The following is a 15,508-nucleotide window of genomic DNA, read 5'->3' on the forward strand; positions in this document are numbered from 1 at the left end:
GGCGCCTGTAATCCCAGCTACTTGGGAGGCTGAGGCAGGAGAAACACCTGAACCTGGGAGAGCTGAGATAGTGCCACTGTATTCCAGTCTGGGCAACAGAGTGAGACTCTGTCTCATAGATAAATAAATAAACATAGTACATTATAAAGTTATTAGAAAATAACTTTATAATCCCAACTATTCCAATGGAAAATTCATGAATGTCCATTGTCATGTCAAAGAGAAGTCTTCCACTGGAAGGAGAAAATAGTCAGTAGTCCACTACATTACAATCAATAAAATAGTCTAAATTAGTACGCGCAAACCATGAAAATAAATGTCAAAATTAAATTAAGATTTTAAAAATTTCTCGTATCTTCTCATACGCAAGATTCATGTCCTTAATTAATGTACCATTTAGTTGTCATCTAGATTAACAAAACTTCCAACCTCAGAATTCATATACTTAAACATTTGTTAAACTCCTACCATGAACAAGGTACTGTATGTCTTTTCCATATGAAAAGACACTGTGAACCACTCCCTAAATCAATAACCTGTGTTACAGGGACATATACTTGTTTTGAGACCTAGCTGAGTATTTTGCAACAAGTCAGGAATAATTCTAGTTTTCTATAAGGTTTTACTCAAGCAGTATTGCAAAGTTCTGTTTTATTGGACTTCTATATATATAGAAAGTTCTGTTTTATTGGGCTTTTAAATATATATTTTTTATATTTATATTTAAATATATATTTAAATCTGTAAATATATATTTAAATATATTATTATATAATATTTAATATATATATAAAGCTAACATTTTTGAGACTTCATTTTACTATAATTCATTCAATGTCTGTAACACTATAAGTATACTTTTTGGTAGGAGGATATGACAGATTAGACATATTATAAGAACCTGCGTATTTCAGTTGGAAATTAGCAGGAAATTATACTCTTCTCCAAAGGCCTTGAAGAAAGCTGCCATCAACATAAAAAGTAATCAAGGATGAAAAGAAAGGAAGAAAGAAACCTGTTCAGCAACACTGCACACTAAAAACAGAACACCAAGTTTATACTTTACCTGTAGGTTTAAGGTCTCCTATTCGAATAATGTGTGGCCAGTGCTGGAGTGTCTTAGCAAAAAAAGGGTTGGTTACTCCTAATATAACTGAGGGCCTATATAAAACAAAACAAAATTTAAAAGGTGAGAAAAAGATGAATGTTAAATCAGTGAAGAATAGCTTACATTTTCTTTTCAATGAACAATACACAGATTGCTTTTTCCTTTATTCAAACATTACATATCAACTACACGGCCAGGCAACATGTTTTACGCTAGGCATATAAAGATGAAAGGACACGATCCTTCCAACAGCACACACAGGAAGAAGGGTATACACACCCAGTTATGATGCCAAAATTAGAAGACAGTGAAGGTGGTTTAAAATGCACAACATCGGCCGAGCGCGGTGACTCACGCCTATAATCCCAGCACTTTCAGAGGCCGAGGTGGGTGGATCATGAGGTCAGGAGTTCGAGACCAGTCTGGCCAACATGATGAAACCCCATCTCTACTAAAAATACAAAAATTAGCTGGGTGTGGTGGTGCATGCCTGTAATCCCAGCTACTCAGGAGGCTGAGGCAGAAGAATCGCTTGAAACCAGGAGGTGGAGGTTGCAGTGAGCCAAGATTGCACCACTGTACTCCAGCCTGGGCAACAGAGTGAGACTGTCTCAAAAAAAAAAAAAAAAAAAAAAAAGCACAGTAATCAGAAAGGAGAACCTATGTCTACGAGGGGATTAAAGGACAGCCTCACCAAAGAGATAATATTTACGGGAAGACATGAAAGATGAGTAGGTGTTTTTTGCCAAGTGGATGAGAGAAGGAAGAGTGATGCAGAACAAACTATGTGCAAAGCAATGAAGTGACATTATGGCCTGTCTGTAGAACTACACCGAGTTCAGCATTCCTGGAGCAAAAGCAGAAAGGATGAATAGTCAGAAATGAGAATATTGTTGCCCAATCATTAGTACCATGTTAGCATGCTAAGAAGTTTAGATGTTATCTTACAGGCAAAGGGAAACTACTAGATAACCAAGTGGAGGAATGTTGCATGAAAGAAAAAGTGCTTATTAGAAAGATCACTCGGCCGGGTGCAGTGGCTCACGCCTGTAATCCCAGCCCTTTGGGAGGCCGAGGCGGGCGGATCACCTGATGTCAGGAGTTTGAGACCAACCTGGCCAACACGGTGAAACCCCATCTCTACTAAAAATACAAAAATTAGCCAGGCGTGGTGGCAGGTGCCTGTAATCTCAGCTACTGGGGAGGCTGAGGCAGAAGAATCACTTGAACCCAGGAGGCAGAGGTTGCAGTGAGCTGAGATCGCACCATTGCACTCCAACTTGGGGGACAAGAGTGACACTCTGTCTCCAGAAAAAAAAAGGAAGATCACTCTGGAAGAAATTTGGAAGTTACCTTATGAGGAGAGAAGGGGTCGAGGGAAAAGCAAATTTGGATATGCAAAACATGAGACACAGTAAAACTGGAAAGGGAGCTACAGAAAGAAGATAAGAAATGTAATCAGAGATATTTTAGGATATCAAATTGACAGAATTTGGTAAAATTTAATGTGGGGCATGTTACAAAGGAGAAATTTATGACAATTAACGTTTTGAGGACTAAGTGAAAACTAATGCCATCCATGAAAAGAAAGAAGAGGTATGAGATTAGGTGAGAAAAGAGGGAGACAAAAATAATTCAGTTTGCACGTGTTTAGTTTCAGATGCCATTAAGACCTCTATCTTCTATGGGGCAATGTGCTTAAAACATCCCCTCTCCCCCCGCAACACACACACATGCCTGGTTATATACGTCTGAACCTCACAGAGATATTGGCTAGAAAGATACATTTCAGTCATTAGCATGGGGTATTAACAGAAGCCATGGGTACAGATAAGATTGTACAGAAAGGGCCAGGCACGGTGGCTCACACCTGTAATCCCAGCACTTTGGGAGGCTAAGGCAGGTGGATCACTTGAGATCAGGAGTTCGAGACCAGTCTGGCCAACATGGTGAAACCCCATCTCTACTAAAAATACAAAAATTAGCTGGGTGTGGTGGTGTATGCCTATAATCCCAGCTACTTGGGAGGCTGAGGCAGGAGAATCACTTGAACCCAGGAGATGAAGGTTGCAGTGACCCAAGGTCGTGTCACTGCACTCCAGCCTAGGCAACAGTGTGAGACTGTCTCAAAAAAAAAAAAAGATTGTACAGAAATAATTATCAGTCTGGGCTGGGTGTGGTGGCTCATGTCTGTAATTCTAACACTTTGGGAGTCCAAGGTGGGCAGATCACAAGATCAGGAGTTCGAGACCAGTCTGGCCAATACAGTGAAACCCTGTCTCTACTAAAAATACAAAAAATTAGACAGTGTGCACCTGTAATCCCAGCTACTTGGGAGGCTAAGGCAGGAGAAACACGTGAACCTGGGAGGCAGAGGTTGCAGTAAGCCAAGATGATGCCATTGCACTCCCTCCTGGGTGACAGTGCCAGACTCCGTCTCAAAAGAAAAAAAAAACTATCAGTCTGAAATCAGAACCCAGAAGACAATACCTAGTGAACACCAACATTTAAGGGATTCGTAGAGAAAAGAAGTCTGCAAAGGAGATTGGGATGCACCACAAGATTGCCCAGGAGAGAATGGTATTAGAGATTCAAAAAAAATTTTTTTGTTCCAGTGGCACAATCTGAGTTCACTGCAACCTCTGCCTCCTAGGCTCAAGCCATCCTCCCACCTCAGCCTCATGAGTAGCTGGGACTACAGACGCATGCCACCACATCCAGCTAATTTTTGTGTTTTTTGTGTGTGTGTGTGTGGAGACAGGGTTTTGCCATGTTGCCCAGGCTGGTCTCTAACTCCTGGGCTTATGTGAAATGCCCGCCTCAGCCTCCCAAAGTGCTGGGATTAGAGGCATGAGCCATCATGACTGGCTGGTGATTAAAATATTTGTAAGGTTAAAAGTGTAAATGTTACAAGAAAGAAGAGGTGGCACACCAGCCTTGGCAATGGGGAGGGGGAAGAGAAGTGGAAGGGAGGGGGAGGAGGGGAAGGGGAAGGCGAAGGGGAGAAGAAAGAAGGAAAGAAAGAGAGAGAGAAAGAAAAAGAAAGAAAGAAAGAAAGAAAGGAAAGAAGGAAGGAAGGAAGGAAGGAAGGAAGGAAAAGAAAGAGAGGAAGGGAGGAAGGGAAGGGAAGAAGGAAGGAACGGAAGGAAGGAAGGGAAGAAAGGAAGGGAAGGAAGGAAGGAAGAAAGGGAAGGAAGGGAAGGGAGGGAGGGAAGGAAGGGAGGGAAGAAAGGGAAGGAAGGGAAGGAAGGGAAGGGAGGGAGGGAAGGAAGGGAGGGAAGGGAAGGAAGAAAGGGAAGGAACAGAAGGGAGGGAGGGAAGGAAGGGAGGGAAGGAAGGAATGAGGGAAGGAAGGGAGGGAACAGAAGGGAGGGAGGGAAGGAAGGGAAGGAAGGAAGGAAGGGAGGGAAGGAAGGAAGGGAGGGAAGGAAGGAAGGGAGGGAAGGGAGGAAGGGAGGGAAGGGAACGGAGGGAAGGGAAGGAAGGAAGGAAGGAAGGAAGGAAGGAAGGGAAGGAAGGAAGGGAGGGAAGGGAACGGAGGGAAAGGAAGGAAGGAAGAAAGGAAGGAAGGAAGGGAGGGAAGGGAACAGAGGGAAGGGAAGAAAGGAAGGAAGAAAAGAAGGAAGGAAGAGAAGGAAGGAAGGGAGGGAGGGAAGGAAGGGAGGGAGGGAGGGAGGGAAGGGAGGGAGGGAGGGAAGGAAGGGAGGGAGGGAGGAAGGGAGGGAGAGAAGGGAGGGAAGGGAGAGAAGGAAGGGAGGGAGGGAAGGAAAGGAGGGGAGGGAGGGAGGGAGGGAGGGAGGAAAGGAAGGAAGGAAAGGAAGGAAGGAAAGAGAGAGAGAGAGGAAGAAAGAAAGAAAGAAAGAGAAAAAACAGGGCAATGATATGCCTACTGGGTCAAACAGTGAGATGGGTCTTGATTATTTGGCAAAAACAAATTCAGTAAATACGAAGAAGTCAATCTGCAGTTGACTAGAAGCAACCAGAAAATCAAGAAGTGGAGATAGTACATGCAGATTGTTGTTGCTTTAGAAATCTAGCTGTAAAAAGAAGGTGAGCGATAGAGCAGGAGCTACAAGGGAAAGGGTAAGATTATTTTTTCTTTTTACAGACTGGAAAGATTTTTCATAAAAAAGTAGAATTGAAAGTACAACCCAGCAGCTATTAATGACAATATAGCTTCCATTAATAAATAAAATCACTTGGGCCAGGCGCGGTGGCTCACACCTGTAATCCCAGCACTTTGGGAGGCTGAGGTGGGTGGATCACGAGGTCAGGAGTTCAACACCAGCCTGGTCAACATGGTGAAACCCCGTTTCTATTAAAAATACAAAAATTAGCTGGGCGTAGTGGCACGTGCCTGTAATCCCAGCTACTCAGGAGGCTGAGGCAGGAGAATTGCTTGAACCTGGGAGGCAGAGGTTGTAGTGAGCCGAGATCATGCCACTGCACTCCAGCCTGGGTGACAGAGCAAACCTCGGTCTCAAAAATAAATAAAAATAAATAAATAAATAAATAAATAAATAAATAAAATCACTCAAATAATGTACTCTTAAAATCTAAAATTATTTATAGATTTCTTAAAATCTATAAAATCTAAAACTCCTCAAACTTTCCTTTTATAAGATCATTCTGCCTATAAGCTTTTATTACCAAAAATAATTCTACATAATTGTGGTTATAAAGGTAATACCTGGTCAATATAAGTTATTCTGTTTACTTACGGAGCTTGAGTACGGGTAGTATATTCTTTGAATTCACTATCATGAATAGTGAAATAAGGTCGGAAATCACTGAAGTACTTTAATGGAGAAATACAGCTGTGGAGCAGGAAGAACATGTAAAATAAAGGACACAGAAATTAAAAATCCTAATCTGTAACTAGAAAACATCTACACAAACAGTATACACACAAAGGGATACTTTGTTTATTTTAAAAAATGGTAAACTCATTTCACAGAATTAGAAAGACAGATATATATAATGTGAAATGGCATACTGAAAGAACACACTGGGTTTGGGGCAGAAGATGGGATGAAATTCTGGCTCTACCATTCACTAGCTATGTGCCTTTGACTCTACACTGATCATTCAAACAAGTAATATTTATCAAGGATTAACTTCATGTAATGAATCAATGTGCCTGTCACTCAGAACAACAAAGGCATGGTTCCAGCCCTCACGGAGCCTGATTCAATTTTCTCATCCATAAAATGGTGCTATAATAAGCATTACCTTCTGATAGGGTTGTTGCATGGATCAATGCAATAATGGGTGGGGAAACATACGACAGGTGGGAAGTGCTGCAAATATCACCAAGAGGTTCAGTACTGCAGCATCAAAAAAAAAAAAAAAAAAAAGTCAGAAATAGTAACTAAATATACTCACTTAACAAGTGCCAATACAGTCTCTGATGATTCCGATGGTGATGGCGCCATAACCACAAGGGGCTCCCCCAACAGCACCAGCTCCCAGAGCATCTGACTATGAAGGAAAACTGGGCAGAAACATCTGAAAGGTGATGCACAGTAGAAATATTTTTTAATGTAGCCAATCCTGTTTTTAAAATTCCTACATAATCTTTCTAAAAACTCCACAATGATATAAATTCTTCTGCTATTTGTATCTTGATCTGATACACAAATTCATTTAGAATATGGTAATGTATAGAGACGTAAGTCCCTTTTATCCACATAAAAATGTCTATCAATTTGACTCATTCTAATTTTTACAAAATTAAATGTAATATAATGACATACAGAATAACTGACAATAAAAGCATATAATTCTTAAATTGTTGTACCATATGATAGATCTATTTTATCAATATTGCTTTGATACATTTGAATTTCAATCCTAAATATTTTTAAGGAAACAAGAAAAATTAATTTTCCAAGGGCACTTATTGGATACACTTAATTTAAAACCCAATACTTTTGACATTAAAGAATGATGACAGATCACAAGGGGGAGTGCTAATCCTGAACAAGAGCGAACCTCCTGGGCAGATACTCTCTCTACGGAAATGTTGAGTATTTTTACAGCAGCCCTGGAATTGGGTGGAGGCCTGTTGGGACACAACTCCACTAGTATGTTACTAAGCCTAAAACACTTGGTAACTTTCACTTATTTAGGAATTTCCTCCTGGCTTGGTAAAAATTTTTCCTATTAGATTAGGGGGGAGAATCTTATCTATTTATGAAAATCATAACCAATCCACTCGGTTGAAAAGACACACATGCAAATAAAAAGAAAAGAAAAATCAAACAACAATTAAGTGCAAAAATATGCAACAAATCATGAGATGGAAATTAGGGGAGTTAATTTTAACTATTCAAAAACAAGACAAGTGCCACAAAAGAAACAAACAACAACAAAAAAAAAAACAGCTCATGGGTAAGGCAAAGGAGCTCTTCCTCTTCCCTTCCTAAACAACTCAGTCCTAAATCAGAACATGGTAGGTATCTCTGCCACGAGGGAAAGAGAGCCGTATTGACCAGGGAGGCATGTCAGAGCTTATGTAAGGTAAGGTGGACATCTACATGCAGATGGTGGCCTACTGTGGAGCTGCTGGAGCCCAAATGTGGTGAGGAACGTATACATGTGTGGGGATTATTTGGTTTGAGTTCACAGAGCCCAGGAAGCACAGAGGGGTAGCCTGATGTGTCGTATCAAAGACAGAATGAGTTGAGGAGGTTGTCACAATGTGGGACCAACTGGCACAAGGTGTCAGAGCAGAGGAACGAGGGTATCTCCAAGGAGAAGTACCCTGGAGTGGGTAAGCACACAAGCAGGGTAAGGAGGGCATTCATGTGAGGCTCGACCTAGTGTCAAGAGTCAGAGCCCAAAAAGGGGAAGATGGCACCCACTTGGAGATGTGGTCTAGTGGGACAGAATAACCTGAATGAGACAGGAGGGTATCCATGGAGGTGCGGGTAGAGTCAATCCAACAAGGAGAATCAGAGAGTGAGCAGGGTAAGGAGGGTATCCATGCAGAAGGGAAGCCAGGTATAGAATGGCAGGGCCCAAGGGGGATGAGAAAACTATTAGCATGGGGGACAAAGTTGCAGCAGAGTCCTACCCCGAACAATCAGACAAGAGAAAGAAATAAAGAGCATGCAAATTGGTAATAAGGAAGTTAAAGTGTCACTGTTTGCTGATGACATCATATACCTAGAAAATCCTAAAAACTCACCCAAAAAGCTCCTAGAACTGGTAAATGAATTCAGCAAAGTTTCCAAATACAAAATTAATGTATACAAATCAGTAGTTCTCCTATACACCAACAGCAACCAAGCTGAGAATCACATCAACCCCTTTTACAATAGCTGCAATAAATAAAATAAAATACTTAGTAATACACTTACCCAAGGAGGTGAAAGACCTCTACAAGGAAAATGACAAAACACTGCTGAAAAAAATCACAGATGACATAAACGAATGGAAACACATCCTATACTCATGGATGGGTAGAGTCAATATTGTGAAAATGACCATACCGCCAAAAGAATCTACAAATTCAATGCAATTCCCATCAAAATACCACCATCATTCTTCACAGAACTAGAAAAAAACAATCCTAAAATTCATATGGAACCAAAAAAGAGCCTGCATAGCCAAAGTAAAACTAAGCAAAAAGAACAAATCTGGAAGCAATATATTATCTGCCTTCAAACTATACTGTAAAGCCATAGTCACCAAAACAGCATGGTACTGGTATAAAAATAGGCATATAGACCAATGGAACAGAACAGAGAACCCAGAAACAAAGCCAAATGCTTACAGTTAACTGATCTTCAACAAAGCAAACAAAAACATAAAGTGGGGAAGGGGCACCCTATTTAACAAATGGTGCTGAGATAATTGGCAAGCCACATGTAGAAGAATGAAACTGGATCCTCATCTCTCATCCTTTACAAAAATCAACTCAAGATTAATCAAAGACTTAAATCTAAGACCTGAAATCATAAAAATTCTAGAAGATAACATTGGAAAAAACCCATCTAGGCATTAGCTTAGGCAAAGACTTCATGACCAAGAACTCAAAAGCAAATGCTACAAAAACAAGGATAAATAGATGGGACTTATTTTGCTTCTGTACAGCAAAAGAAATGATCAGCAGAGTAAACAGACAACTCACAGAATAGGAGAAAATCTTCACAATCTATACATCCAAACAAAGGACAAATATCTAGAATCTATAAGGAACTTAAATCAGCAAGAACAAAACAAACAATCCCATCAAAAAGTAGGCTAAGGACATGAATAGACAATTCTCAAAAGAAGATATACAAATTGCCAACAAACATTAAAAATGCTTAACATCACTAATTATCAGGGAAATGCAAATCAAACCCACAATACTCTAGTACCTCACTCCTGCAAGAATGGCCACAATAAAAATAAAAATAAAAATAAATAAATGCTGGTGTGGATGTGGTGAAAAGGGAATATTTTTACACTGTTGGTAGGAACATAAACTAGTACAACCACTATCGAAAACAGTATGGAGATTCCTTAAAGAATTAAAATAGATCTACCATTTGATCTAGCAATCCCACTACTGGGTATCTACCCAGAGGAAAAGAAGTCATTAAAAAAAAAAAAAAAAAGGCCGGGCGCGGTGGCTCAAGCCTGTAATCCCAGCACTTTGGGAGGCCGAGGCGGGCGGATCACGAGGTCAGGAGATCGAGACCATCCTGGCTGACACGGTGAAACCCCGTCTCTACTAAAAAACACAAAAAAAAAAAACTAGCCGGGCGAGGTGGCGGGCGCCTGTAGTCCCAGCTACTGGGGAGGCTGAGGCAGGAGAATGGCGTGAACCCGGGAGGCGGAGCTTGCAGTGAGCTGAGATCCGGCCACTGCACTCCAGCCTGGGCGGCAGAGCAAGACTCCGTCTCAAAAAAAAAAAAAAAAAAAAAAAAGATACTTGCACATGCATGTTTATAGCAGCACAATTCACAACTGCAAAAATATGGAACAAGCCCAAATGCCCATCAATCAATGAGAGGATAAAGAAAATGTTATATATATATATATATATATATATATATATATATAGTTGTGTGTGTGTGTATATATAGATACATACACACCCCATGGAATACTACTCAGCCATAAAAAGGAATGAAACAATGGCATTCACAGTAACCTAGATGGAATTGGAGACCATTATTCTAAAGTAACTTAGGAATGGAAAACCAAACATCATATGTTCTCACTCAAAAGTGGGAGCTATGCTATGAGGATGCAAAGACATAAGAATGATACAATGAACTTTGGGACTTCAGTGGGGAAAGGGAGGGAGGGGGTGAGGGATAAAAAGACTACAGATTGGGTACATTCCTCATGTGATGGGTACATCAAAATCTCAGAAATCATCACTAAAGAACTTATTTATGCAACCAAACACCACCTATTCCCCAAAAACCTTTTGAAATAAACAAACAAAAAACTTTAAAAAAAAGTTGCAGAAGAGATGGGGCATTGATTACCAACAGGGGTATTGATTAAATCAGTAAATAAAGAATAATTTAATATAATATATATGATGTGTATATATACATGCATCTACATATACATATATATACACACACACACATACATACATGCATACACACACACATCCTAGCTTTGTCCACTTGAAAGGGTCTAAAAGCAATGATATCTCAATATCAATAAGCACACCAAGGGCCCAGATCTTGTCTTCTAAATCCTATTCTCTGCTAAAAAGAACCAAGGCTTTTTAGAGAAATGGCTGATTCTAGAGCTAGGGAAGAGAAAATACAAGATAATCTGGAACCCAAGAGAATAAAAAACATGTCCACACAAAGACCAATACACAAATGTTGACAGCAGTATTATTCATAATAACCAAAAGTGTAAACCATCCAAGTCTCCATCAAAAGGTAAATGGATAGACAAAATGTAGCATATCCACAGGGAATTTTTTTTTTTTTTTTTTCGAAATGGAGCTTTGCTCTTGTTGCCCAGGCAGGAGTGCAATGGCATGATCTTGGCTCACCAAAACCTCCACCTCCCAGGTTCAAGCGATTCTCGTGCCTCAGCATCCCGAGTAGCTGGGATTACAGGCATGTGCCACCACACCCGGCTAGTTTTGTATTTTTAGTTGAGATGGTGTTTCTCTATGCCAGTCAGACTGGTCTCGAACTCACAACCTCAGGTGATCTGACCGCCTTGGCCTCCCAAAGTGCTGGGATTACAGGCATGAGCCACCACACCTGGCCCATCCACATGGAATATTATTCAGCCATTAAAAAAATGAAGTACAGACACTCCCCATGTTACAACGGTTCAACTTACAATTTTTAACTTTATGATGTTGCAATTCAGTATGCATTCAGTACGCTCCTCAACATATGACAACTTACCTCCAGATAAGCCCATTGTAAACTGAAAATATCAAAAACGCACTTTGAACTTATAATTTTCAAACTTACAATGGGTTTAACAAGACATAACCCCCTTGTAAGTCTAGGAGCATCTGTACTGATTCATGATACTGCACAGATGAACCTTATAAACATTATTCTGGGTGAAGGAAGACAGACACAAAAGGTCACATTTTGCATGATTCTAGTTAAATGCAATGTCCAAAATAGGCAAGTGCATAGAGACAGAAAGTAAGTTAGTAATGGCAAGAGGTTGGGAAGAAGAGGGAATGGGAACTGCTAATAGGTACAGTGTTACATTTTGAAGTGATGAAAATGTTCTGGAATTAGCATTGATGGTTGCACAACTTTGTGAATATATTAAAACACTAGTGAATTGTACTTTAAAAGGTTGAATATTGTATGGTATGATAATTACAACCCAGTTTATTTAATTACCAAAAAAAAAAAAAAGATAAATCTGGAGTATCTTACACCAGAAAGCAAGAAAGTGTTCAAAGAATGACAGAGATATGGCAAAAGAACATAGAAGCCAGCCTGTAGTAAGTTCTCCCTGGCTAAACAGGGACAATTTGAATATCAAAATAGGTAATAATGGATTAGAATCCATTGAATAAAACAAGAAATCAGAGTCCAAATAGACATATAAAAATAGTGTGGTGATTTAAAATATGTCCAGGCTGTGCATGGTGGCTCACTCCTGTAACCCCAACACCTAGGTGGGAGGATCACTTGAGGCAGGAGTTCAAGGCCAGCCTGGGTAACATAGGAAGATACGTCTCTACAAAAATAATAAAAAATAAAATAAAATAAATAAATAACATCTGTCCACAAATTCTTTGACACTCCTTTCAAAACATGGAGCCTAATTCTCCTGTTCTTGAGTGTGGACCAGATTAGTGGTTTGATTGTAATGAACAGAATATGGTAGAAATGACAATGTACAACTTTGAAGGCTAGGTCATATAGGACACTGTGGCTTCAGCCTTCTCTCAGTACCTGCTCTGGGAAAAGTTAGCTGCCATGTTGTGAGAACATTAGGCAGCCCTATGGAGAAGTCCATAAGGCTAGGGCTGAGACCTCCTAACAACAGCCACAGAGAACTGCGATCTCCAGTCAACAGCTGTGTAAGTAAGCCCTGTAGGGAAGCAGACTCTCCAGACTCCTATGTCCAGCTGACTGAAACCACAGATAACATCTTGACTGCAACCACATAAAAAACTCTGAGCGCCAGAACGACCCACCTAAGCAGCTCCCAGATTTCCAACCCTCAGAAACTGTGTGAAATAATGTTTGCTCTTCTAAGCCTAAGTATTGGGATAATTTGTTACACATCAATAAGTAACAAACATAATTTCAAATATCTTCCCCAAAAATACCCAGTTACAAAAGGAAAAACAACTTATTAGTGGAGAAGCTTGGAGGATACCACATTAATCAAGTGATCAAACTGAACATCATCAAAAACAAGGCAAGCTCAACTTATGTGCCACCTCCTGACAGATGGCAGAGCCTCAATCTAATCATGAGTAAATACCAGACAATCCTAAACTGAGGAGTTTCTGCAAAATAACCGTCCTGTAATCTGTAAGAATATCAGGATCATGAAAGTCAGAAACTAAAGAACTATTCTAGACTGAAGATGACTAATGAGATGTGACAGTTACATGCAACAGATTATTCTCAGTTTAACTAGACATTATTGTAATAACTGGTAACATTTGAACTGGTCTTAGTATTAGATGATATTAACTTATCAATGTTGATTTTACCAATTTTGATGGTTGCATTGTATACTCGTTTGTAGGAAATAGAATCTAAAGTATTAAGGGATGACAGGGCACCAAGTCTCCAGCTTACTACCAAATGGTTCAAGAAAAAAGTCTTCTGTATTGTACTTGCCACTTTTCTGTTGGTTTGTAAAAATAAGCAAAGGAAAAATGAAAAAGTCCTACATGAAAACATCTGACCAACTTTAATAATGGGATTCCTTTAAGGCACCAAGTTGCAAATTATTGTCTTTCAAGTATATTAATAAATTACTAACAAAGGGCACAAATAGAAGATAGGAAGTATAGTTACAAGATAAATCACTCTTTGAAAGCTTTGTATTATACTGATAATATGTTATCAAAGTCTTTTTTTGGGTGAGAGGTTAAGTTTTTAATATTCAGGAAAGGCAACTTGTCTCGAACTAAAAAAATATTAGTAGTAGGCTGGGTGCAGTGGCTCACGCCTGTAATCCCAGCACTTTGGGAGGCTGAGGCGGGCAGATCACGAGATCAGGAGATCGAGACCATCCTGGCTAACAATGGTGAAACCCCGTCTCTACTAAAAACACAAAAAATTAGCCGGATTTGGTGGCACAAGCCTGTAGTCCCAGCTACTTGGGAGGCTGAGGCAGGAGAATCGCTTGAACCCAGGAGGCGGAGGTTGCAATGAGCCGAGATCGCACCACTGCACTCCAGCCTGGGTGACAGAGCGAGACTGTCTCAAAAAAAAACAGTAGTGTGCATCAAATTAACTGCAGTATAGGATTACTGAAATGAAGGTCTGTAAGGAAATCACTGGTTCTTTTTTTTTAGTACCACATTTATATTCCCGTTTTGGAGTACCATGCCTTTATGCTAAGCTCCTCCCACCAAAACAGCCATGCCTTGGGAAAATAATTAGAAATTCACTTCTTTTTTTTTGAGATGGAGTCTCACTGTGTCGCCCAGGCTGGAGTGCAGTGGCACGATCTCAGCTCACTGCAACCTCCGCTTCCCGGGTTCAAACGATTCTCCTGCCTCAGCCTCCTGAGTAGCTGAGATTACAGGTGCCCACCACCATGCCCAGCTAGTTTTTGTATTTTTAGTAGAGACAGGGTTTCACCATGTTGGTCAGGCTGGTCTCGAAATCCTGACCTCATGATCCACCCGCCTCACCCTCCCAAAGTGCTGGGATTACAGGCTTGAGCCACTACATCTGGCGGGAAACAAGAACTTAAAAACAACAAACTAACTTGCCCCACTCTTAAACCAATATTATGTAATTCACATCCAGGAGACGAGACACGTGCTAATCAAAGGTGTTAGTGATGGAGGTAATTAACTAGGGGTTGAGCATCCCTAATGTGAAAATCTACATTCCAAAATGTTCCCAAATCCAAAAGGTTTTGAGCATTGACATGATGCAACAAGTGGAAAATTCCACACATGACCTCGAGATGAGTCAAAGTCAAAATGCAATCAAAATTTAGTTTCGTGCACAAAATCATTAAACATTTTTTTTTTAATTACGTTCAGGCTATGTGTATAATGTGTATATGAAGCACAAGTGACCCTTGTGTTTAGACTGGGGCCCGTCCCCAAGATATCTCATTATGTATATGAAAAAATCCCCAAATGCAAAAAAGTCCAAAATCCGAAACACTTCTGATTCTGAGCATTTCAGATATGGGATATGCAAGATGTACCACAAAAGCTAAGATAATCAGTGACAAACAATAAAGCCTAAGACTCATACCCGAAAGTTCAAAAGAAAAATTGTCTGATAATTGAACTCCATATTAATTTATGCCAATTCCGCAAACAAATTATTCCCTCATGAGTCAAGTATCAAAACGAGAAATAGTATACATTCTTCTTTGTATATTTTTCCTGTAATATTTATTCATTTATTTGGGGGACACTCCCTCTTTTCAACCTAACAATGCAATAACATGTAATTTTTAAGAAAATTAATTTGTTTTAAAAGTCACATTTATAATTTTTTTTTTTTTTTTTTTTTTTGAGACAAGAGTCTCGCTCTGTCACCCAGGCTGGAGTGCAGTGGCCGGATCTCAGCTCACTACAAGCTCTGCCTCCCAGGTTTACGCCATTCTCCTGCCTCAGCCTCCCAAATAGCTGGGACTACAGGCGCCCGCCACCTCGCCCGGCTAGTTTTTTGTATTTTTAGTAGAGACGGGGTTTCACCATGTTAGCCAGGCTGGTCTCGATCTCCTGACCTC

The 15,508-nt window shown here is 40.1% G+C and overlaps 2 protein-coding genes across 15 annotated transcripts in view; one reads left to right on the forward strand and one right to left on the reverse strand.

Moving 5' to 3' along the window:
• PDE12 (phosphodiesterase 12) overlaps nucleotides 1-15,508 on the forward strand; it is a 90,327-nt gene that overhangs the window by 74,355 nt on the left and 464 nt on the right. The gene's annotated exons all lie outside the window — the stretch shown is intronic.
• The window catches only part of DENND6A (DENN domain containing 6A), an 85,181-nt gene that overhangs the window by 28,803 nt on the left and 40,870 nt on the right, over nucleotides 1-15,508 (reverse strand). For all 14 annotated transcript variants that reach the window (XM_074032554.1, XM_074032556.1, XM_015446100.4 and 11 more), the window contains 3 exons: nucleotides 6,494-6,616; nucleotides 5,830-5,925; nucleotides 1,067-1,161 (listed from right to left, as the gene is read on the reverse strand). In XM_074032554.1, coding sequence (XP_073888655.1) covers nucleotides 1,067-1,161; nucleotides 5,830-5,925; nucleotides 6,494-6,616 — 314 coding nt within the window. The remainder of the gene's footprint in view (nucleotides 1-1,066; nucleotides 1,162-5,829; nucleotides 5,926-6,493; nucleotides 6,617-15,508) is intronic.

Source organism: Macaca fascicularis, chromosome 2 (genome assembly GCF_037993035.2).
Source record: "Macaca fascicularis isolate 582-1 chromosome 2, T2T-MFA8v1.1".
NCBI classification, from domain to species: Eukaryota; Metazoa; Chordata; class Mammalia; order Primates; family Cercopithecidae; genus Macaca; species Macaca fascicularis.